General features: G+C 35.8%; 1 protein-coding gene across 4 annotated transcripts in view; it reads left to right on the top strand.

Moving 5' to 3' along the window:
* Positions 1–17268, top strand: part of SFXN1 (sideroflexin 1) — a 36885-nt gene extending 19617 nt beyond the window's left edge. For all 4 annotated transcript variants that reach the window (XM_027841877.1, XM_027841879.1, XM_027841880.1 and 1 more), the window contains 7 exons: positions 53–128; positions 1459–1544; positions 2552–2679; positions 4569–4618; positions 12623–12672; positions 13025–13072; positions 14980–17268. In XM_027841877.1, the coding sequence (XP_027697678.1) occupies positions 53–128; positions 1459–1544; positions 2552–2679; positions 4569–4618; positions 12623–12672; positions 13025–13072; positions 14980–15076 (535 nt within the window). In that variant the 3' untranslated portion in view covers positions 15077–17268. The remainder of the gene's footprint in view (positions 1–52; positions 129–1458; positions 1545–2551; positions 2680–4568; positions 4619–12622; positions 12673–13024; positions 13073–14979) is intronic.
* The last annotated feature ends 6666 nt before the right edge of the window (positions 17269–23934 follow it).

Genomic DNA, 23934 nt, shown 5'->3' with positions numbered 1-23934 from the left:
TATTGCAGTACTTTTTATTACATGAGTGTGATATATGTGTTCTTCTTTGCAGCCAACTGGGGACAGCATATGTATCTGCCACCACTGGTGCTGTAGTAACCGCACTGGGACTTAACGCACTAACCAAGGTATTTTTCATTTTTCCGCAGTTAAACTTTTTGGCATCTTTTCTTTCCCATCTGATTCTGTAACTTTTCCCCAGGCCTTTTCCATCCAGTATTCCTTCTCGCTATAATCAATGCCTAATGCCTATTGGACCTATCTCTTTTATTATGATGCCAAACAAGTAGATTTGAGAATAATTTAAACATCTTAATCAAATATGTGTATGTATATTTTCATCATATATATGTTTGTGTATATGTGTATGTATATGTATATGCCAAGTATATAAAAATATCATTACGTGAAACAGTGTTGAAAACTAAAACTTGAAATTTTGTGCTCTCCTGAAAGCGTATATAATAGAATATAAAATAATTATAATCTCTTCTAATATATGGCACCATTCCTGAACTCATCCTGCCTATATTCATCTTGTACATTATCCTTATGTCAGAATATACACTTCTGTCGTGTCTACTGCCTTTTGACATCCCATATCCTTCACTGTGTAGCATTCAATCCCATTTCCTCCATGGAGATTTTCCTGACACAAAACAAAACCAGAAGTGATGTCAATCTCTGGCTATATAGCTGCCACAGACAGAAATAAACACAGCCAAGAGAATAGGGAAAATATTCAGAAAGTGTTGCCGAGGACACATCTATTGTTAACTTTGTTGATGCAAAGTCATCATCAACTATCCTGTCAGTATTCTTTCAAGTTCTTGGACAGCACAGTTTGAGGCAAAGAATTTCCCCAGGGACATAGCATAGAACATAGGCACATAGAAAATCACACTTGAATGCCAAAGTATTTGAGTCACCATGCTCTACCATAAAGTATTCATCCGGTTCTTCTTGCCTTCCTTCCTAGATAGTCAGTTCTGCAACCACAATATAGTGTATGTAGTCATTAGAGTATGATAACTTTTAAGTCTACTGATTCTGCCTTCCTGCCCCGTAACTTATCCTTATTGCTTCCTCTGCTGTGGTAATAGTACTCTATTCTTCCTCAGACCTTTTTTTTTTTTTTTTTTTTTTAGCGTTTATACATGTATTTGTGTTCTTATTATATTTTATACTATATATTCATTTTACTGTCCATACTAGTTTTTAAGCTCCATTAGGCCAGGAACAATACAAGGACAGGAACTATTTTGTTTTTTTGTCTGTATCTTCTTTAGTGCCTCGGATGGGTCCTTCTATATAGTAGAAAATTAATAAATGTTTAATGAGCTAAGTTGAACTTAATTTATGGGATTATAATTCTAAATAGTTTTTTTATGGAGAAATATAGTATTCATTCAATATTGCAGAGGTATTAAAATGATTTTGAAATTTTCTTTTCTTTAGCATGTCTCACCCCTTATAGGACGTTTGGTTCCTTTTGCTGCTGTAGCTGCTGCTAATTGCATTAATATTCCATTAATGAGACAAAGGTAAGATTATTATACTCTTTTGAAATAGAATTGTCCCTTCTGAATCTGAGCTTGTATTAGGTAGTAGGCACAATCTCTAAAAAAGTTTGGTGCCCTCATGTTTTTTTTTTTTAAAGGTATTTTGAGACATAAATTTAGTTATGTGAGACATTAGATCTAGGCAAAAGAAGTCTGCTGCCCAAAACAGTTTTTCAAAAAAAATTTCCTAGGCTACCTGTTTTAGGCTTAAAGTAATATTAATTTATATTTTTGGAAGTATTTTTTTAGAACTGGCAAAAGTTAAAGGAGAAGAAAGAACAAGAAAAGGCATTTTGGATCGGATTACAAGCACCAGGGTAAAAGTGAGATTTAGAACTTTAGTGTTAGTACCTGTTAACAGAGTGTGTTGTATCCACTAGTACTATATAAGTTTTTGTAGCAGTATGGAAAGGATTAAATCATTGTAATCCAGCATACTATCTCTTTTGAGTAACTATGGGTTACATTTTGTTCATGAGCAAAGATTTTTTTTTTTTATTTCACTTGTGATTTCATTGGTATAGGTGATTTTCAGTGAGGAAACTCCCTTTACCAAAGGAGATTGGAAACTGCTATACAGTGTGGAGCCTTAGAGGATTTCCTGGGGCACTGAGATGTTAAAGGACTCACCCAATGTGACCCAGCCAACATGTGACCAACTCTCAAGTTGGCTCTCCATCCACTACTCCATACCTGCCTCTAAGGTGTTATCTTAGGTTTCTCTAAAAGATATAATCTTGGCCTTAAAGTGGCATGTTATTAATTAAATTCTTTTTGGTGCAATGTAACAGTTTAAAAATGATGGACTTTTATAATATTTTATTTTTGTCACACCAAAGATAAAATTTGTAATATTTTGAAAAAAATAATTATAATACTTTTCTGACAGATAATTCATAAATGTGTATTTAGGTCAGAATATAATATTAATTTTAGTCCATAAAATGCAAAGGTATATGTAATCTTTTTTTTTTATTGTTTTTCTACAGGGAGCTCAAAGTTGGTATTCCTGTTACAGATGAAAATGGAAACCGATTAGGTGAATCAGTCAATGCTGCACAACAAGCTATCGCACAAGTGGTGGTCTCGAGAATTCTTATGGCAGCCCCTGGCATGGGTTTGTACAGTTCATTAGAAACTTAATCCAAAAAAAAAAACCAGAAAGAAACTTAATCCTTTTCTTTTTTTTTGAGGTGAGGGGGAGATTAGATTTAAAAAAAACCATTAATAGAAATATCTAAATTTTAGGGAAAGGATTAAGTCCTACCAATGAATTATTTTACTCAAGTGGAATCCCAAGGATTATGGCCTAAACTAGGGCTCTTAAAACATTTTATTAATGGTTTCTAAAACTACGCAGTTTTAGCCTTAGACTAGGAATCCATTTAACCTAGAAATGAGCCTCTGCTCTGATTATAAATCATTTGGAGGTCTGTCAGTTCATATTTAAAGCCACTCCAGGGTATAACTAGAGGATAACTGAAACAGAAAAAAATAACTTAGCTAAGGGCAATGTGCTAAGTTCTTTTCAAAATGTTATCTAAGGAAAATACAAGGTTATCTCAATTATAATCAATCATACCATCTTGAACATTTTTATAATCTTTATCAGACTACAGTTATAGCAACTTTCCAGAGGTTCCAAATGTCTTTTTTTGTTTTTTTTTTTTCTGGTGAGGCAATTTGGGATAAGTGACTTGCCCAGGGTCACACAACTAGTAAGTGTCAAGTGTCTGAGGTTGGATTTGAACTCAGGTCCTCCTGACTCCAAGGCTGGAGCTCTATCCACTGTGCCACCTACCTGCCCTAAAAATGTCTTAAAGTAGTTTGAACAGAAAATCTGTACTCTCTGAAGATTAAGTAGTTTAAAGGAAAAAATCACATAAAGAACAAGCAAAACTTGGTAGAAGGATGATAATGAAAATCTTCTTATGGATAGCTCCTTTATGCATGAAGTGACTGTAAGAAAGTTTCCATTAAAGAGTCAAGTCACCTTTCAATCAAGTCACATGTTCAACAGTGTTTACACAAAAGAACTACAAAAGACCTTGATGTGGAAGATTAAATTAACAATCCAATTTACAAAAACATCAGAGAATTCACGTGTATGGTATCGTAATGACCACTTATGGAACCCACTAGGTGAGAAACCCTCCACAACATGTGCTAAGCTTTTACTGGATTACAATTGATTGATTACAATTGAGATAACCTTGTATTTTTCTTACATAACATTTTGAAAAGAACTTAGCACATTGCCCTTAGCTAAGTTATTTTTTTTTAACTGAATATATCTGGGAAAAGCTTCCTGGAGGCCTTTACAAAAGAAAGAAGAAATTAACTGAAGACTTTAGTTTGTATCTTCAGGTTGAAGTAGTAAGTAATATTATTCAAAGGATGCACATTTTGCTTAAAAATTTTCTGGAATTTAAAAATCTGAGGAAAATAAATCACATATAATTCTCTGATCTTGTCAGTGTTTATACACTGTGGGATTTTTTAAAATAGTGAATTTTAAAAATGTATTCAAGTTTTCCAAGCTGATTCTGTACTCTCAAAGTACAGCATAATACTCAAATAGCTCCGGGATCTCAATTTAGATGTCCCTACAACAGTGCAAATTACAAACTCCTCCATACTAACCTACCCATCCTTTATGATGTTTATCCATGACCTCAAATTAAGTTCATCCATTTAATATTTTCCTTATAGATAGTTAGGTCAGAAACGTTTTGAGTGGCTACTCTTCCAGGAGGCTCTACAGGGTTCCAGGACTTGATGCAACCAATAAAATATCATCTGCAAACAGAAGCATTTTTAGGACTTTAACATCTGCAAGCAAATGGGATCGGCAGATTTTTTTTTTTAATACATAAGAGGATCCTTTAAGATATTTTTCATTTTGTCCATGTTTAGACAGACATGAATTTGCTACAAGATTGTAATAGGAACGTTAAATATAATCAATATCTTTCAAGTTTTAAGAACGTTTTCCTTTGCTTGCAGCCATTCCTCCATTTATAATGAACACTTTGGAGAAGAAAGCATTCTTAAAGGTAAGTCTATTTATGGCATCTTTTCACTTGTTTTTTATATGTTAAACTTCCCAGGCTACCTCCAGCATTTCACCTTTCAGTTAATCCCCTATTCACATGCAAACTGATGAAAGAATAAGAAGTATTTGAGTAAAATTTTTCTGTTCAAATAAAAATATATTCCGTATTTCCAGACACATTTTCTTCAGAAATTTGAAAAGTTTCCAGAGATGTAATAAGCCTACTACTTCTGTTGAGCTGTTAGACCTTACTGAACACTCATCTTGAGCTTTAACTGAATGTTTATGTAAAAGTGAAAGGGAGGGGTAGAATTTGGATTAGTAAACATAAAAGTTAACTCTACAGAACATTCTGAATGAGCACTACCTTTCCTCCTTAAATACTCTGCCTATAGCTTATCTGATGGCCCCATCAGGAATCTAGTAAACCACATTGATGACCATGACCCAATACTGTAAGTTATAACATGAATCATTTCATTTATTTTGTATTTGAAAACTGGTATCCAGGTTTTATTCTTTGATAGAATAGGATCCAGCTCAAGAAAAACAAGGAATTTATGATGATTCGGAATAAAATCTTCACTTTTGAAAGTGGTGTTGTAATACAAGAACTACACTTTCAGAGAAAAGGAAATATTTCCACTTATCATGGCAGCCCCATCCCCTTGGAGTGGCATTTGTAAAAATTGTTTTTAATAAATTCAGTTCAGTTAGTCAGCAAGCATTTGTTAAGAACTTACTATCTGCTCGGTGTAGAGGAAAGAAATTCAAAAGATGATGCGATCCCTCCTTTCAAAGAGTTTACATTCTAGAAGAGACAGTGACTGAGTGTGTGTGTGTGTGTGTGTGTGTGTGTATGTATGGCATGAATATAAGGAGAATAAAAGCAAATTAATACAAAGTAGTTAAACAGAAGGTAGTTTTAGGAGGGAGGCATTTGGGGGATTGGGAAAAGCTTCACCTTTTATACACATTAGTGTGATGTTTTAATCACTATGTAAATACATTGAGTAAGGTCATTTTATAATGGTAAGTTAAGACATGTAAAGAGGTGTATTAACTTTTCAAGTCTCTGAAGTATCATTTGATGCACAATAACATTGATTGAGAATGTCTAGAATGTCAACACTCCATTTCATCAAACATTATCATAATTTCTTTTATGGTGGGATGCTGTACAAGGTGCTCCGGGAGACAGAAAATAAGAACTATATGATCCCTGTCTCTGGCACCTCATGATCTAGTCTGCAAGGGGACAGTTCATCCAATGTAATCAATAAATATGGTGACAGAATGGAAAAGTTTTTGTCACAATGAAGTCTCTATTTTCCTCAGATAAATTTAGGCTTTGGAAAGAGAATATAAATTTTAGGGTTGTGTGGGTGTATGCATGTTTGCATATATATGCATATATATGTATATATATTCATACATACATATATATATACACATACATACATATATATAGATATATATATAAGCATGTGTGTATGTGTATATATTTATATACACATTGAACCAGGCTGCCATTTATTTACAAGTGGTTGGTTATTAGACTTCTCATTCTTATATTTCTTGAGATATAATATCATGCACAACTTTGGAAGCATCAGAGAGGTCACAAACATGCATAAGAGTCACGCACTCCCTTCCCATCACAAAAATAAAAAAATTTGTAAAACAGATGTTTCAGAGTAAGGCCTGAGTTGATAATGTGTGCATGAGAACAGTATTATATCAGTTCAACTTTTTTGGAAGAGGGAAAGAAGATTGAATTTGGCAACCAACTACCTAGTGTTTAACCTACAGTATAACCAATGTGTGGCTATTATGAATTTTACAGATGAATTTGAAAGTGATTTCTTCAAGGCCATATAATGTTCAGTGGCACCATCATGGTCGTTTTTGCTCTCCTGCTCCTTTCTCTCAGCCTCTCAAACTGTGAGTTCAGGTGAACAAAGCTATTCAGGTAGTTTTTGGCTGTTTCCCATAGTTTAGCTATAAAATGAATTAGCAGTGAGCTTTGATTTAACCAGCACGTTCATGTCTTTTCATGACTTTCAAAAGTCCATTATTTCATAGAGCCTGGCTCCAATGCAGTGACAGCACTTCCAATCTGCTTTATTAACAGACATGCACCCATTAACATCGTATATGACTGATTTTACAAAGAAATGTGCATTTCTCTTTTAGAACCTTTTTAAAATGGGAAAATTTGTTTTTTTGACTAATTGAAGATGGAGGAGTGGGAGGGCAGTTGGTTCAATGCAAGTATTATGCAAGTATTACTTCATTATTGTCATGACTTTGAGTTTTGTTCTTTCTGAGTTTCAGTAATCGTGGGATGACTATACTTTTATCACAATATTAAAACTACAAAGGATCTAAAAGTTCATCCAGGCCAAATGTTTCATTCTGCAGGTGTAAAAACAGTCCCAGAGAGAATAAAGAACTTGCCCGAGGTCACATTAAGTCCTGAGAGGCAGAACTAGGACTTGATACTTAATTCAGACTCTTCCAGGCTTTCTTTAAATAGGACATAACTGTGTCCATTGAATAATTCCTTCCATTGGCAAGTGGAAGCTATTTTATTTCTCTGTATGAAGAGACAGGCCAGTGATGCAAATATGAAGATGGTACAGTAGAAGAAGGCTGGCTTTGGAGTGAGAGGACCTCAAATACCACCTCAACTACTTGCTATCTGTAATCTTGGACAAGTCACAACCTCTTAGACCTTTCAGTGTCTTCATCTGTAAAATGGGGTTAGAGTAGACAGCTGTTGAAGTGTCTTCTATTTCTAGATCTATGATCTTATGAATCCCTCTCAACCCTTTTATATGCTTCCTGAAGGGCTGTCATGGAATAAAATGAGGAGGTTTGCCTGTTATCTGCAAAGCACATCGTACATGCTTGAATCATAGGATCATAGGGCTAGAGAGACCTTAAATATCTAGTTCAGCTCCCTTGTTTGCTAGATGAAGAAGCTGTCAAACATGTATTACATATGGCCTCTTTTCTCTGTTCTGATGGCCATCACGTTGTGCCTAGATTAATACTTTAGCCTCAGTTTTTCAGCAAAGTTAAACTAATTCCTTGCTTGTTAGCACATCAATTCATAATTAGGTTGGGCAGGTAGTCACAAACCACTCTCATGCCTCAGGCTTCTTTTCTTTGCTTGCAGGAAAATCTTTTATCCCACCTCATGTATCAAGGAGTTCTTGGAATAGGAATTCTCCAGCACAGTGTGAGAAAAATGGAAGCAGTAGTGGGATATAGTGAAAAGAGCCCTGGACTCAAAAGTCAGAAGATATAGATTTCAAGTCTGGCTCTGCTATTTGTTAACTGTGTGACCTTGGGCAAGTAATCTCTTTTCTGTGAGCTTCAGTTTCCCATTCTGTTGTGATTGGAAGAAAAGAAAGAATGGAGTAGCAGAGCTAGAATTAGAGATGGTAGTCTCCATACCAATTATTACTTTATGGTGGTGTTTACATTATGCCTTAGTAGAAGGTTTTGCTTTGCAGAAGCTATTGATTGATTCTGTGTGGTGTGCTCTCCTCTGTCCCTCCCCCCACCTTTTCTACATTGCTAGGTTTCAGTGGTAGGTTAACTGATGGATTTTGTCAACATAGAGAAGTCCTCCAAATGTGATGTTACTAGGAAAGATCTTAAAATCTCATCAGTGAAAAGTTCATATTGGCCTCAATTGCCACATTGGGCTTATAAATTCATAATACCATTGTAGCTGTTAGTCACTGCAGTCAATGAAGAGAATTCCTAGAGGTGGAAGCCATGGTCTTCTGGGTTGTTTTCTTAATTGAATCTTTTGAGGATCCATGCTTTTGTTCTCCCCCCATAACTGCAGATCATAAAACCTAGAACACATAAATCTTGAGTTTCTAAGGCCAAAAAAGGAACATCTTGTGGCTTTCTTTGGAGAGCCTTTCCACTCTTAGCCTCATTCTCACTAGGGAAGAAGAGTAGGTGGTACAGTATAAAAATTGCTGGTTCTGGGGTCAGAAGACCTGGGTTCAATTGTGACTTTTGTGGTGTGGCCCTGGACATGTAATTATAACTTTCTGGTCATTAGTTTCCTTATTTGCAAAATGAGAGGGTAGGACTACATGAGTTCCTAAGGTCTTCTCAGACTAATTCTTTGGTATTATGATAAACACATAATTTGTTGCCAAGCCCTAGTCAAAAGGCTTTCCAGTTTGATAAGTCTTGCTGTAGTTGTACCTTGTTGGCATAACCTCTCAGCATCAAGCGTCTTCTCCATCCCATGGAAAAAAGGAGGAATTTAATTGAGGATTGCTTTTTTTTCCTATTGTTTTTTAAACCATGGAGAAATTATTGAGTGGGTGGTAAACTTCCTTATTCCATAATTTTCTGATTCATTGCTTCTTTCTATATGACGCAGTTCAGCATGACCAATCTTAATCTAGAATTCAATCATAGGTTTTCAAAGCTGGATTGATCCTTAGATCTTAAATCCAGTCTCCTCAATAGACAAATGAGGAGGAAACTAAGTCTTGGAGAAGAGAAATGACTTGCCCAAAATCGTACAGTGAGGTAGTGGGAAGGCCTCTATTAGAACTCAGATATCCTTTGATTTTTCTGTGATACCATGATGTCATAGTGTTTCTAAATGTCAGGGAACATTGGTAGCATTTTTTGTGTCCTACAGTTTTATTCTTCCAACAGGGGGTCAGGTCTTCAATCTGACCCATGTATCTCTATTTTCTTATCTTTTCCAAAAGAATTAATTGGAGAAAACATCAGGAGTGAGAAGGTGGCAAAATACTTATTGCACAAAATTTGATGTGTTTATGAATGTTTATTCATTAAGAATGGTTTCCATGGGAGGCAGTTAGGTGGCATAGTGGATGGAGCACTGGCCCTGGAGTCAGAAGGACCAGAGTTCAAATCCGGCCTCAGACACGTAACAGTTACTAGCTTTGTGACCCTGGGCAAGTCACTTAACCCCATTGCCTAGCCAAAAAAAAAAAAAAAAAAAAGAATGGTTTCCGTAATCTTTCTGATGAACTGTCATTAGTAATTAAATTTTTGACATCTCGATTAAATAATGATTCACTCCAAATTTTAATTTAAAAAAATTGTTCCTTCATAAAAGTATCTTGACTATCTATTCATTGTATGATTATCTCGGTTGGTTAACACATTATACAAAATATACCAAGTTGCAGGTTTGACCTCTGTACAAAATACGTACAAGAAATCTCATATTCCATGGATTTAGACTGAATTTCCTATTTCCTAACAGACTAATGGAGGGAATATGATGTTGAGCCACACTAGAAATTAATCTCATTGTTTTATAATTATACTACATAGATTTAGAGCTAGGAGGGACTTTTAGAGGCCATCTTTCTCGTTCAACCTCATCATTTTACAGATCAGGAAACTGAAGCATACAGAAGCTAAATAACTTGCCCAAGGTCATATAGTCAAAGAGCTAAGATTTGAACTCAGGGTCTCTTGATTCTAAAACCAGGAGATTTTCCATTGTTCCAGGGGTTTTCTCACAAAATGCCCAAAGCTTATTTTTATTACTACTACTACCTGGTGGTGAGTCAAATCTTTCATCTTCGTATATGGAAGACTGCACATTTAATTTAAATTCAAGTTAGGGAGAGTTTTAGATTGTCAGAGTTGGAAGGGCTCCTTAAAACATAGAATGTTAGATAGACCTGGAAAGGCCCTTAGAGATCATCCAGTTCAACCGCTCATTTTACACAAGAGGAAAATCAGAATAGATGAATAAATTATGTCCTAATCAGTACCTCAAAACTAGCTTTTGATAGTCTGAGGATTAGAACCTGAATGTGAATCCAGGGACAGTGCCATTTTCACTGTACCATAATTCTTCTTAAAATGCCTTGAAACTACTGTGACCTACAAAATTTACAGTTTCTACTGCTTATGTTGGTAATCAATTTATCCTATTTCTCATAAGTTATTCTTTACATATTTAAGAAAAATGTAAAGTTTATTGAAAGGAATTTTAATCCTTCAAAAGATTTAGACCACTGATTATTTACCAACATTAACTTCTAAATCACTTCTGTTTTGTTTTTTGAATGGGATAGTGAGTAAAAAACTTAATGGAGGAAGATACGAATGCAGAGAGATAAGGTTGAGAAGGAAGCATATATAACTTCTGTAAATTCCTGAAGGTGGGAGATGAGAATAACTGAAGTCCAGATGGGCCGGAAAGATAAATTGGAGTCAATTTGTATTGTACCTTAGATGTCAAATTGAGGAATTTATATATTACCCTAGAGGCAATAAAGATCCAGTGAAGGTTTTTGGTCAAAGGAATGTCATTGTGAAGCCTTTGCCTTAAAATATTACCAGAACTGTGTGGGGGATTAATTGAAGGGAGAACTTTAAAGTGGGGACACCAAATAGGAATCTAATGTAGTATCTAGTCAAGAGGTGATAAGAATCTGAACTGGGATGGTAACCATATGAGGAGAAAGAAGGGGCCAAATGTATGATGAGTGTCCTTAACTTTCTCCAACACACACAGCAACTACAATTAATGTTTTTTTCAGAATTCTCTGAGATCAGTCCTAACTGTCATCTTTTGCACATTAAGACATTCATTTGTCAAATTGTACAAAACTTAAGGTAGTATGTTATTGTCTTCTGACCAAGTCACTACGTTGGCTTGGGAAAGTACCTAATCATTGGGGTCAACTTATCTTGGGAATTAAATGTCATCATCTTGCCTCATGTGTTTGCAAATTCTATCTTCTTTATTAAGCATTCTTAAGATCCATCAATCCTGAAAGCTCATACAGGGAGTGATAGTGTGCACATAATATGTCTGGGAAATTTGGGAATAATAATAGCAACTTATATTCCTATAATATGAAGATTTGTAAAGCACTTTATTCGTAATAATGAGATAGTTAATTGCAAATATTATTACCCCCATTTTAAAGTTGAGAAATCTGAGGGTCAGGGAGGTTAAATGACTTGAATGATCATGCAACCAGTCAGTTTGGGAGACAGAATTTGAACTCAAGTACCCTGACTAAAGTCTAGTGCTCTTTTGGGTTTATTATCACTAAGCAAGAAAATCAATCATTGGCAGTGCCTAACTAAGATCTAATCAGTTCCCCAACTCTCCATCATTTTTGGAAAAACCTGCCTCAATTTTTAGTTCCGATTTATAGTGTAATCAGTTAACAATTTGTCGAGAACCTACTACACATTTAGGCTTTACATAGGGCCAGGCACTGTACTAGGCACTGGAGTGTATTACTCATAGTAATAATTAATCTCTTTTCATTTTTACCTCTTTCTGGTAACTTTGCTAATTCACACAAATATTCTTTTGTAAGATCTTTTGTCTTTGTCTTCTCTTCTCTCCAAACTTAGGCCTGAATCTCAAAACATGTCTGTTGTATAGATTCTAACTTAACTGTTTTCATTAAAACAAACTGATTGATTTATTTTAGCCATTTCTAGTGGTCCACAAGTGTTCATCATTGAGAGATGGATTCATGCTTTTGTGGTTATGGTAACAGTAATTCTTAAGTATTTTAACTAGGTCTATTTGTTTACCTTCTTTATTAACCTAAAATTCCAACAGCCTTTTGTGTTTCCTTAACCAAAGACCAGCAAACTTACTCCACTTAACTATGTTCTCATTAACAAAACAAATAACAACAAAAAGATGTTATGGACATTACTTACACTGGTGGCATCAACCATAATGAAATTAACCAAAGTTAATTTATGATTGAATTGCAGCACAGATTTTTTGTATGCAAGTATTAATTAAGGTCACTTGACCTTTGATTACTTACCCATCTGTAGATTTTAGATGGGGATAAAAAGCCTGAGCTGGCAGCTGGCAGTATTATACAAAAATTGTATAGTGGCTGCCCTAAATCAGGTCTTTCATCAACATAAGAAATTGTCCACAAATATCTGGTGCAAAAGAATTTTGATTGTTAATTTACTTCTACAGAGGTTCCCCTGGATGAGTGCCCCCATTCAAGTTGGATTAGTTGGCTTCTGGTGAGTAATACTCTGATTCTGTTGCTTTTAAGGGATAAAGTATATTAGAGGTTATAGAGGGAGTATAGGGAGGGAAGATAGAATGTGAAACCAAGCTGGTTGGCCAATAGTGGAATAGAGACTATACAGGAGAAGCTTAGCTTAACTTGGTCTCTGTTTTCATTAGATCATTTTGTATGGTATTTTATTTTAAACAAGTTATTTGAAGAAAACACAAAGTAGCGGAGAGATAGCTATTTAATCATAGTTTGTCTATTTTTTTTTCTAATGAAAATTGCGTATCATGACTACCATCTGAATAATAAACCCTACGTCTTCTATGATGAGAAAAAATCTCTTTGTTCTTTTTTAGTTTGGTGTTTGCTACACCTTTATGCTGTGCATTGTTTCCTCAGAAAAGGTAACTTATTTAGTACTATTGGTTATTTTATTTGGAGAAATATCAATTTAGAAAGATTGGAGTCTTAATTTAGATTGGGTCCAGGTTTCTTTTAATAGAAAGGAAAGAAATGTTGGGTTTTGAAGGGATTGTGAAAGAATTAACTAATGTTAATAAGGCATGCATTAACTCAAGTACAAATTTGCTTTTAAGATTTAAATAAGGGGCAGCTAGGTGGCACAGTGGATAGAGCTCCGGCCTAGGAGTGAGGGGGACCTGAGTTCAAATCCACCCTCAGACACTTGACACTAGCTGTTTGACCCTGGGCAAGTCACTTAACCCTGACTGCCTCACCAAAAAAGGCAAAAAAAAAAAGATTTAAATCAAATCAAATCAAACTCAATATATACCTTAGTTCATTAGAACTAATAAAGTGCTGCATCATCATAACTTTACTGAGAGATTCTTTTGATGTCTCCATATGATTAATCCGACTGCCAAAGCAAAAAAAAAAAGCTACTTAAAAAAAAGCAAAGACAAAATGCACTTCTGTGAACTTCAGTTTCTTCAACTGTAAAATGAGGATTATAATATGTAGGTTGCTGCCCTCACAACTTCGTCATGGAGAAAGTGTTTTGTATATAGTGAAGTACTCTAGAAACATGAGATTTGTCCATCCACACAGCTGGTAAATATTTTAGTTGGGAGCCTGAACTCAGGTCTCCTGATTGAAAGTCCAGTATCTTCCTACGTAAAATTATTTCAGAGATCCATGATTTCAACAATGTCAAGACTCTATAGTTCTAGTGGACAGTCTTCATCTGCTACTGTGGTTAAAAAAAAAACCAAACTCATTATCTGGTGACTGACTCTTTGGTTAATGAGTCGTTCTGCAATTAGTCTGGTCCTTAAATGGCAGACACAATCTGTCATCAGAACCATATCCAAAGGCTTTCTAGATTAGTAAGACCGTAATGCAGCCTTCCTTCGAGAAGCCAGGCTTGCCTGTTAATCATATGGAGACGTCAAAAGAATCTCAGTAAAGTTATGATGATGCAGCACTTTCTTAGTTCTAATGAACTGAGATATATATTGAGTTTGATTTGATTTTATTTAATTTTTTTTTTTTTTGCCCTTTTTGGTGAAGCAATCGAGGTTAAGTGACTTACCCAGAGTCATACAGCTAGTAAGTGTCAGGTGTCTGAGGGCAGATTTGAACTCAGGTCCTTCTGACTTCAAGGTCGGAGCTCTATCCACTGTGCCACCTAGCTGCCCCCTTTGCTTATTATAATCACTATTTTACCCTCAGTAGAACAAAACTGAATTGTTACATGTCTTGCATTTACAATTTATATTTTGGGGAGTACATGAAATCTTTCCTAGTCATGCTTTTTCTTAAATATGTAGACTAAAGTTTTAGAAATTACAAGAAGCTATGTTTTGTTTTTATTTTTCTCTCGTGATAAGATACTTTGTTTCTGACCTAGTTATGATAAAAACATGTAAATACTTACTGTGTACAGAGTTTTGTGCCAGGTGCTTAAGAAAATAAAACGTTATAGACATGGACCCTGATTTCTTGTAGCTTTCAGTCTAAAAAGGGGATAAGACAGGTAAAATTATAATATACAGCATTTCATAGGTACAATAGAAAGAAAACAAAATATTTTATGTGCTCTGAGGGAGGAGAGGATTACTCCATAAAATCAGAGAAAACCTCGTGGGGAAGGTGGCATTTGAGTTGGGCTTTAAAGGAGAGTAGGAAATCAACTGGAAAAGGGGAAGGAGGGGAGGATGTTTTTAACCAAAAAGTCAAATAATATTCAACCTATATCAATTCATTCCTGACTCCCTGATCTGTATGTATGCTTGATTTCACTTCTTGAATTCTGGTCAAGTCATAACTTTACCATTTCTTTCACATTCAGTTCGATGTCTGTTACACGCTTGGAGCCAGAATTGAAAGCCAAGATTCAAGAGACCAGTCCTGAAATAGAACGTGTGTACTTTAATAAGGGATTATAAATTGGGAGAAGACTTGAACATTTTAAGGATAATCATGCAAACCCAAATACATTATGCCAGTGTGGGTAAAAAGAACTCTTTCACTTGTGTTCTTATAACTAGTTAATTATTCCATAGTGTCCAAATTTACCTTATTGACTAAATCTGTTACTTAAAATTATACCTTAATGCTAAGGACCTTGTTATCCTTGTGAGCAAACCCATCCTGTCACTTTTAGGGTTACTGTTTTGGAAGAAACTTTTAACAGCCCACATCCAGCGCAAAACCGGGCACACACTAGGCACTTGAGAAATATTTTTTGATCAATTGATTAAAAAAAGTTTACATTAAATATCAAGCAATGGAAGGTGATTAAAAAAAAATAGATCCAGCTTGCATCCCCCCTCAAGAGGACCTCCACACACAGAAGGGATTCAGAGCAGGCCAGAGATTAAGAGGATGGAATGCTGAAATCATCACTCTTGACATGCAGCCTGCCGCTGCCTCTGTTACATGCAGCACAGACCCAGATTTCTACTTTTTTCTATAGGCTCAAATCAAAAGATAATTTACAGGCCTTTTTGTTTAATAAAATAAAGGCTAACCTTATAAGCTCTCTCCTCTTGGTAATTTTTTCATTTGACAGTATGGATAATAAATTTCTTTTGGTATATCCCTTTGTTTTTAAATTCCTAAGGAGGCATCCACGTTCCTCTGTAATAGTTGCTATTATTTACACTATTACTAATTACTTAAATACATTATTTAAAATCATTTAAAGCTATCAAACTTACAGTGTATCAATACTGTATCTTAAAAGTGTATTAAAAACTAATATTTAATCAAGATTTTCTGATTTTCTAAAATTAGTATTTCAGCAAGCATTTGCTTATGTGTCCAGTTCTTTATGTTGGCTTTTATTTCAAGCTTTTCTTGGCTTTTAGAAAGACCAAGAAAACCTTGTATTTTATTAATCAGTTAGTGACCTTACAAACTGTACTTGAATGTTCTCTATTACATTCCATCTTCTGTTTGAATGTAGTCAGTATGCACGCCCCTCTTTATTTCATCTGTAACAACTGGCAGTGTAATATATTTGATATGGGATTAGACATTAAATTCAAATTTGTAGGTGTTCAGAGTAATATACAAGATGATTGAGTGTATCACTGAAAGTAGATTCTCGTTATGCAGAGCCTAAAGATAGCTAATGTGTGGACATTTAGAAAACAGTAGAATACTGAGATATTTTTACTGTGTGATCAGAGTAAATTTTCTCACAAACAAGATTTTTTTTACTTGTTTCTGTGTTTTTCATCTGAAAGGATTAACAGATCTGAAGCTTTAGTCTCCTAGAATGATCTTTACCTGTATCTCTTCCATCATTCTTTCACCTCACATTTTTGTCTTAAAACTGTCTAGATGGAGAAAAATGGTTTCCCCAGGGCATTCTGACATTGGGTATATTTTATTGCAATAAACATGTCTAGAAAAATCTGACATTCCACACAGACCTTTGCAGTTTGCTTGATGGCTCTTTGATTAATTATGTGCATAAGCTCAAATAAGGATGCAAAGAAACCTCACGTAGCATTCATGATGGTGGACTTCTGTTTAAGTGAACTGATTTCCAGATATTCTGTTTGCCTCAATTGACCTTGAAAGCCTCCCTGGTAATTCATTTGTATCATTATTTCAAGAACCTAATAGATGATTTGTATAAAGTGTGTGTCTTTCACTAGTAAAAGACATATACTCATTGAAAACTGATAAATTATACACTCTTAAGAAAATGTGACCAAAGCACAGACATAAAGATGACAAATATCATGGATATATTTTTTTTTAGGTTTGTTTATTGAAGCTTCAGACTATTAATGGTTTTCAGCAGATCATTTATCTGTACAGTTTCATGGTATTAATAAGAAGAACAAATGAGCAAAGCTCAGGCAATTTATGCTGGTCTTATAGAAAAAAATGTGTTTTTTTTAAAAATTTAAATAAAGTGCAATAAGATCCTAAAGCTGGTAAAGATGAATAGTTATTAATATTTCTATTAATGCTCTAAAAGAGGAATATAATTTTAAGTGATGGCAGTGACTGATGTTATTAATTTCAGTATTAGCACAATGTCTTGCCAGTGTTGATGGAGTCAATGTACTATTTAAATTCAACTGGATGAAATATTAAATAAACTCAAATTGAAATAAAATTGTCTTTTTTTTAACTGTGTAGTCCAGATAAATATAATCTTAAATTTTAGTTAATGGTTGCATACATTTAAGCACAATACTCTGAATCACCATCAGTAACTTAAAATTCCTGATGAGAAACTAGTCGTTATGTTTGTACATTCTTTAAAGAATATGTTTCTGCTTTTGGTAATAATTCTCCCCATTTCTTTCTTAATGAAATTATCTTAGACCAAAAGAGTCTGTGAAAAGAACTTGGTTTTTTTTTAAATGTTTGAACTCCAGCAAAGCCAGTATTTTAACTATGGTAGTTAACAGAACAAATCCAAATTAACAAGTCTGAAGAAATTGCAAAGGAAAAATTGTTTCATTAAATTTTCCCTTGGTCAAACCATCTATTCTGTGGTAGTTATTTAAGGTATTTGTTTAAAATGTGCTGGGGATGCTGGGTTTGTTGTTGTTGTTTAGTCATTTCACTTGTGCCTAGGCAACTCTTCATGACCCCATTTGGGGTTTTCTTGAAAAAGATACTGGAGTGGTTTGCCATTTCATTTTCCAGCTCATTTTACAGATGAGAAAGCTGAGGCAAGCAGGATTAAGTGACTTGTCCAGGGTCACACAGCTAGTATCTAAGATCAGATTTGAACTCAGGAAGATGATCCTTTCTGACTCCAGACCCGATATGTGCCCCTGGGCTGCTGAGTGCATGGGCCAAATGCTGATGTAGCATTGTTACTGCTTTTAACTTTTAAAACCCAATAAGAGTTAAGGGAAAAGGAAAAAAAAAACATATAGTCCACGTAAATGTAAGACTCAGCCGGTTTTGTCCCGTTCCTGTAATGATTGCCATATAATGTCGTAGTAGCAAAGGACCTTAGAGGTCTTCTAGGTCAATCCCATCATTTGACAGAAAGGGAAAACCCTTTTTAGATTCATTAGAACACTCTGTGATAGGCTGTATGGAGTAGTAAATAGAGCCCTAGCTTTGGAAGTAGGATGACCCAGGTTCAAACATTGCCTCTGACATATCCTGGCTGTTTAATTTGGATCCATGCCATAAGGAATGCTAAGGCTTAGAGAAGAGTTGCTCATATGTATTAGTGGGTAGAGCTCAGATAAGGTCATAAGGGGCTCTTAAAACAACACCAACTCAATGTCAGCAAAAAGGATTAGAATGAACCATTGTTAATATAAATATGTATTCTGTGTAAGAAAAGTCTCTGAAAATGGAGACTATCCTTGCCATTTCAATTACAATAAATGATAAATGGATCTAGTCACACCTGTGCATGATTCATCATTTATCCATACTTCTACAGGAAGAAATTCCTACAATATTGAGTCATTTCCGTCACGTCCAATTCTCTGTGACCCCAATTGGGGTTTTCTTAGCAAAGGTACTATAATGTTTTCCATTCCCTTCTCTAGCTCATATTTCAGATGAGGCACTGAGGGAAACAGGTTTAAGTGACTTGCCCAGGATCACCCACTTTGTAAGTGTGAGGCAGGTCCTCCTAATTCCAGGCCTGGGGCTCCATCTACTCTGCCACTTAACTGTCAATTGATACAGTAATAGCACCTCCAAACATGAGGTGGATCATAGCAGTCACATAAGTTACTGACTAAAGATTTAAATGATAATACCAGAAGATACTGAGGTAGTTGTAGTACAATTATAAATATTATAATGAAATAATACCTGGCATTTCAGGATTTAGAGTTTTGTTTATACATTATCTACTTTGAGCCTTATAACACCACTGTGCAGTACCATAGGTGTCATCTCCATTCTATAGATGAGAAAACTGAGGCTCCTAGAAATGTGACTTGATTCACAACTAGTATGTATTTAGAGGCAGAATTCATACTTAGAGTTCTCCTAAGTCTGAGTTCAGTGCATTTTCCAATATTCTGATACTATAAAACACTGGTGTCAAACTTAAGTAGAAACAGGCCACTAAACTATGAGGATCCATGTGGACTGCATATTGACCTCAATAACCACGTGTTTATATATGAACTTATCAACATTAAAATCAGATAGCAACTGCATTTTAATCTGCTTGGGGCCATAGTTGAGAGTGTTATGGATTGCATGTTGCCCACGGACTGCATCGGCTGTAGAATATCAAAACTAGAGCCAGAAGCTATTAGTTCATATCTCAACTCTGCTGCTTATTTGAGAAAGTCAGCCTTGCTGAGCCTCAATTTCTTCATCTGTAAAATTGTAATAATACCTGCCCTACCTCACAGAGAAGGTAATTTGTGAGGACTGAAAAAAAGCACATAAATGCGTATATGTGTATGTCTATGCATGTATATAAAAGTATGTGCTTGTATGCTTGTGTATATATGTATGTATGATATACAAATGTGTATGTAAATAGATGTCCATATAAATATAGATGGACTGGTCACATGAAGAGTGTTGGATGACAAGTGGACTGCCAGGCTATCCCACTGTTGCCTTTACAATGTCAGGAAAAGGCAAAAGAGGCTTCCAGTACATTGGATAGACTCCCTGTGGGAAACTTGTGAGAAAAAATGGACAAGATTCACGCAGTCTGTGAAGGCACAAATAGATTGTGATCTACCATTGAAAGGAATTCCCAAATTGATCAAGACCACATCAATTTGAGCATTTCAGAGTAAACAAATCAGCTTACTCATATTGGCTGACCATTAAGCATCTTAGCCAGAGGGAGAACTGAATTGGGAGTAGTGAATAGGATAGAGTAGTCTACACTGTTTTAATTTCTGTATCTAAAAATTAGTATTTTGTGTGGATTGACTTCTAATAGCCCTTTCAACTCTGAAATTCTGTTGCTTATTTGACTAGTTTGTTTATATTTATTGAGATTGTATTAAGTTTATAGAGCAGGGGAAGGAGTACTGGATTTGGAATATAATGCCTTGAGTTTAGAGCCTGCCTTTGTCAGATACTTTTAGGTGACCTTGTTCACCTAACCACTCTGGGCCTTGGGTCCGTCTTCTCTAAAATGAGGAAACGGGACTATAAGGCCTTCAAGTTCCCATCTAAGTCTAAATCTATACTCTTGTGATCAGAATAAAACACGATGAAATAAATGGTATGGCTTGGATGGCTTCTGAGATCCTTTCCACCTCTAAAGTTCTGCTACCTAGAAAACTGTTTAAGGTGTAGGAAAATTCTTCATAGCCCTTAAAGTGGCCTCAGTTTGACCTAATATAATTCTATGATTACTCAGTAAACTCATTGAATCCTTCCTTTCAGAATCAGAAAGTCGAGCTCCAATTCTAGCTTTTGACACATGCTGATGGTATGTAACCCTGGGCAAGTAATTTACTTTCTCATTGCCCCCAATGAACTTTCTGACAGTAAATGTCAAAGGAGATCAAATCTGTTTATTGGTGGTGGCTGGGGTGGAACATGAAGGTGAGGAGGGCATAGTTTCCTCACAAGGAATTCCTAACTTTGAATAAATCACAAGTCTGGTCCACACCACCAGCCACCATACTTTCCAAGCTCCCCACCCAACACACACACAACATACAAATGGGTAAGACTTTTAGAAATTGTTTCAGGATGTCTTTAGTGTTCATTTTATTGTTAGAAGTACCATAATTGTTCTAAAAGTTAGTCCCTGGTAGTTTAGTTTAGATAGTGGAACAAAGTGAGACACTCAATTCATTCAACAAGTAACAAAAAGATTTAATTAGCCATTAGCAGGAGTATGTTATTCCCCAAGAATCAACATTGAGGACACCTCAAATTAGTTCAGCTGAGTAAAGTTCCCTTGCCTGTATTTACCCATTGGTTTACCCATCATAATCCACCAACCAAGCTTTTGAGCGCCCCTGAAATTTCTTGTGGCTGCTTTGTACTAAGGTTCTAAAGGAATTATGATTTTCATATTAATATGATATGTGTAATGAATATACTAATAGATTTCTCAGAATTGCCTCTTCTGGCTTGGGAGTAAAGGGGCCATCTCTTGACTTACTTCTTAAAGAGGCCTGTTCACCGAATGGGTGTTGCCTCATTCAAAATGAGAACTTGAAAAGACCTTAGCTTAAAAAGGCCAAGGTCTCCCATTGCATCCTGGGTCATCTCCAGTCATCCTGATCGATATCTGGCCACTGGACCCAGATGACTGGAGGAAAAAGTGAGGCTGATGACTTTGCACAGCCCTCCCTCCTCAAATTAATTTCAATTAGAAGTCTTGTCATCATCTCCCTGATGTCATGGTCCTCCTCGAGAATGAAGGACAAACCACACAGACTTACAGTGCAGCTTGACTATGCACCATACCTTGCTGCCCAGGTGGTCAAAGCAATGATGCTTCCAGTGAGGTCTGAGGGATCAGCTCTTGGTGGAAAAGGTCTCCCTCCAGCGGACAGATACGTATGGCTTCTGTTGCATGGTGTCATACTAATGACAATGCCTATGTTTTCACTTCTGGTTTGAGAAAAATTTTGACATGTCTACCAAAAAGAATTTCATTGCTACTGAAATAGAGTTTAACTATGAACCTAAATAATTCCATCTTGGTTTTAACAAGACTACTGTAGTTTGCCTGGAAGGGCAGGATATATAGATATAGATACACACATATGTATATATATATATATATACACACATATATGTATATATACATATATGTGTATATATATATGAATAAACAATGCTTATCTGTGAAGAACTCCCTATATGCTATACTCTGAATAAATATTTATTAATTGTAGTCAATCACTTATATCTCACCTACATATCCTGTATTAATTATTCTGAACCTGTGTCTTGTGAAAGCAGAAGTTCCTTAGGGATGAAAATGTTTTTATCCCATGTATTTCTGAGGGTTCTTAATGGTGAGGATGTTTTTACTCTCCTACATTCCCACATCCTTTAGTAAAATGTTTTGTCATAGAAAATATTTTATTAGTGTAGCCAGTCAGAAGAGTCGGTAAGAATTTACTTTGATTTTACTGTATCTTATGTTTAAAAGACTAGAAAAAAAATAATAAACCAAGTTGAGTTTGCCCTAGAGATGCTGAGTGTATCAGTGCTGCTCCTTTGCAAGCTCAATATCTTTTTTTTTTAAGGCAATGGGGTTAAGTGACTTGCCCAAGATCACACAACTAGTAAGTGTCAAGTGTCTGAGGCCGGATTTGAACTCTGGTCCTCCTGACTCCAGGGGTGGTCCTTTATCCACTGTGCCACCTAGCTGCCCCTACCATATCTTTTGAGTAGTGATTTTTTCCAAGTTTTATTTGAGGTACTCATGACTGTGCCTTCTAAGGGATTCTGTACATGGGTTCATCAACACCCAACAACTTCCAATGTAGTAGTACTCCATTCTCCCTTAAAGATCAGTAAGATGTATGAGTCTTACCAACACTGAAGCAAAAGGTTGTCTCCCCAATAGAATATAAGCTCCTTAAAGGCAGGGACTATTTCATGTTTCTCTTTTTTTCTGCAGTCTAGCACAGTACCTAAAATATATTAGGCACTTAATAAATATTTATTGATTCATTGATTCATGGAAGTATGTGAAAGGCAGTCGGGTGAGAAAGAGATTGGACTTGTTTTATTTGGCATCAGAGGCCAGAACCAGTAGAAATCTCTGAGAGTCCCAAAGAGGCAAATCTAAGCATGTCAGAAAAAAAAAATTGTTAACAATTAGAGCTTCCAAAATTCAAAAGTGGAATGGGCTGCCTCAAAAAGTTTTGTCTTTGTTAAAGGTCTTTAAGCAGAAGACAAATAACCACTTGTCAGGTATGTTATAGTGGGAATTCCCTATTTGTATAGGCTGCTTATGGCTACTGAGGTCCCTTCTAATTCATCAATTCTTAATTAGCCAGGGGCAGCAAGGGGGTGCAGTAAATAGAGCACTTGACCTGGAGTCAGGAAGACCTGAGTTGAAATCCAACCTCAGATACTTACTAGCTGTGTGACCCAGGGCAAGTCACTTCACCTATTTGCCTAAGCTTCCTCATCTATAAAATGAGCTAGAGAAGGAAATACACCAGTGTCTTTGCCAAGAAAACCCTAAATGGGGTCACAAAGAATTAGACATGAATGAAAACAACAACAACAAATTTGCCAAAGAACTCATAGCTAGCTAATAAGAGTTGAGATAGGATTTGAACCAAGGTTTTCCTGGATTCCTCCAAATCCAATGCTCTCTGGGTATGAATTCCAGCTTGACTACGCACTTTAGTTGGAAAAAAGAAGAAGGGAGCATTGGATTTAGTCAGAGGATTTGGGTTTGATTCTGGGATCTACCACTCCTTGAACCTCAGTTTCTTCATCTTGACAATGAGGAGGTTGGATTACATTGGCACTTCTTATAGTGTGGGTCATAAGCCCATATGGCCTTGCAAAAAATTTGGCAACAGTAAAATGTTTCTGAATGTGCACTGACCAAAAATTAATTCACAAACATGTAATGAATCCGAGATGTTGCTGGCAGTGCTTGCCCATGTTGCATCATGCAGCTTTACTGCAGCCTTGTTCTAAGCACAAAGCACATGCCCTTTGCACTGTACATGCCCTCAGGCCACACAACACCAGCCAACAGTGCCAAAGAAACTCAAAAAGGGGTTGAGAGTGGAAAAAATTTAAGAAGCCCTGGACTACACAATTTGTACAGTCTTTGCAATGCTAAATCCTATTGTGCTCTGAGGAAAGTAAAGATCAAAGAAAT

Source organism: Vombatus ursinus, unplaced genomic scaffold, assembly GCF_900497805.2.
Source record: "Vombatus ursinus unplaced genomic scaffold, bare-nosed wombat genome assembly UNPS02014863.1, whole genome shotgun sequence".
Classification (NCBI taxonomy): domain Eukaryota; kingdom Metazoa; phylum Chordata; class Mammalia; order Diprotodontia; family Vombatidae; genus Vombatus; species Vombatus ursinus.
Note: the sequence above shows the minus strand (reverse complement) of the source record. Positions and strands in the feature narration are given on the sequence as shown.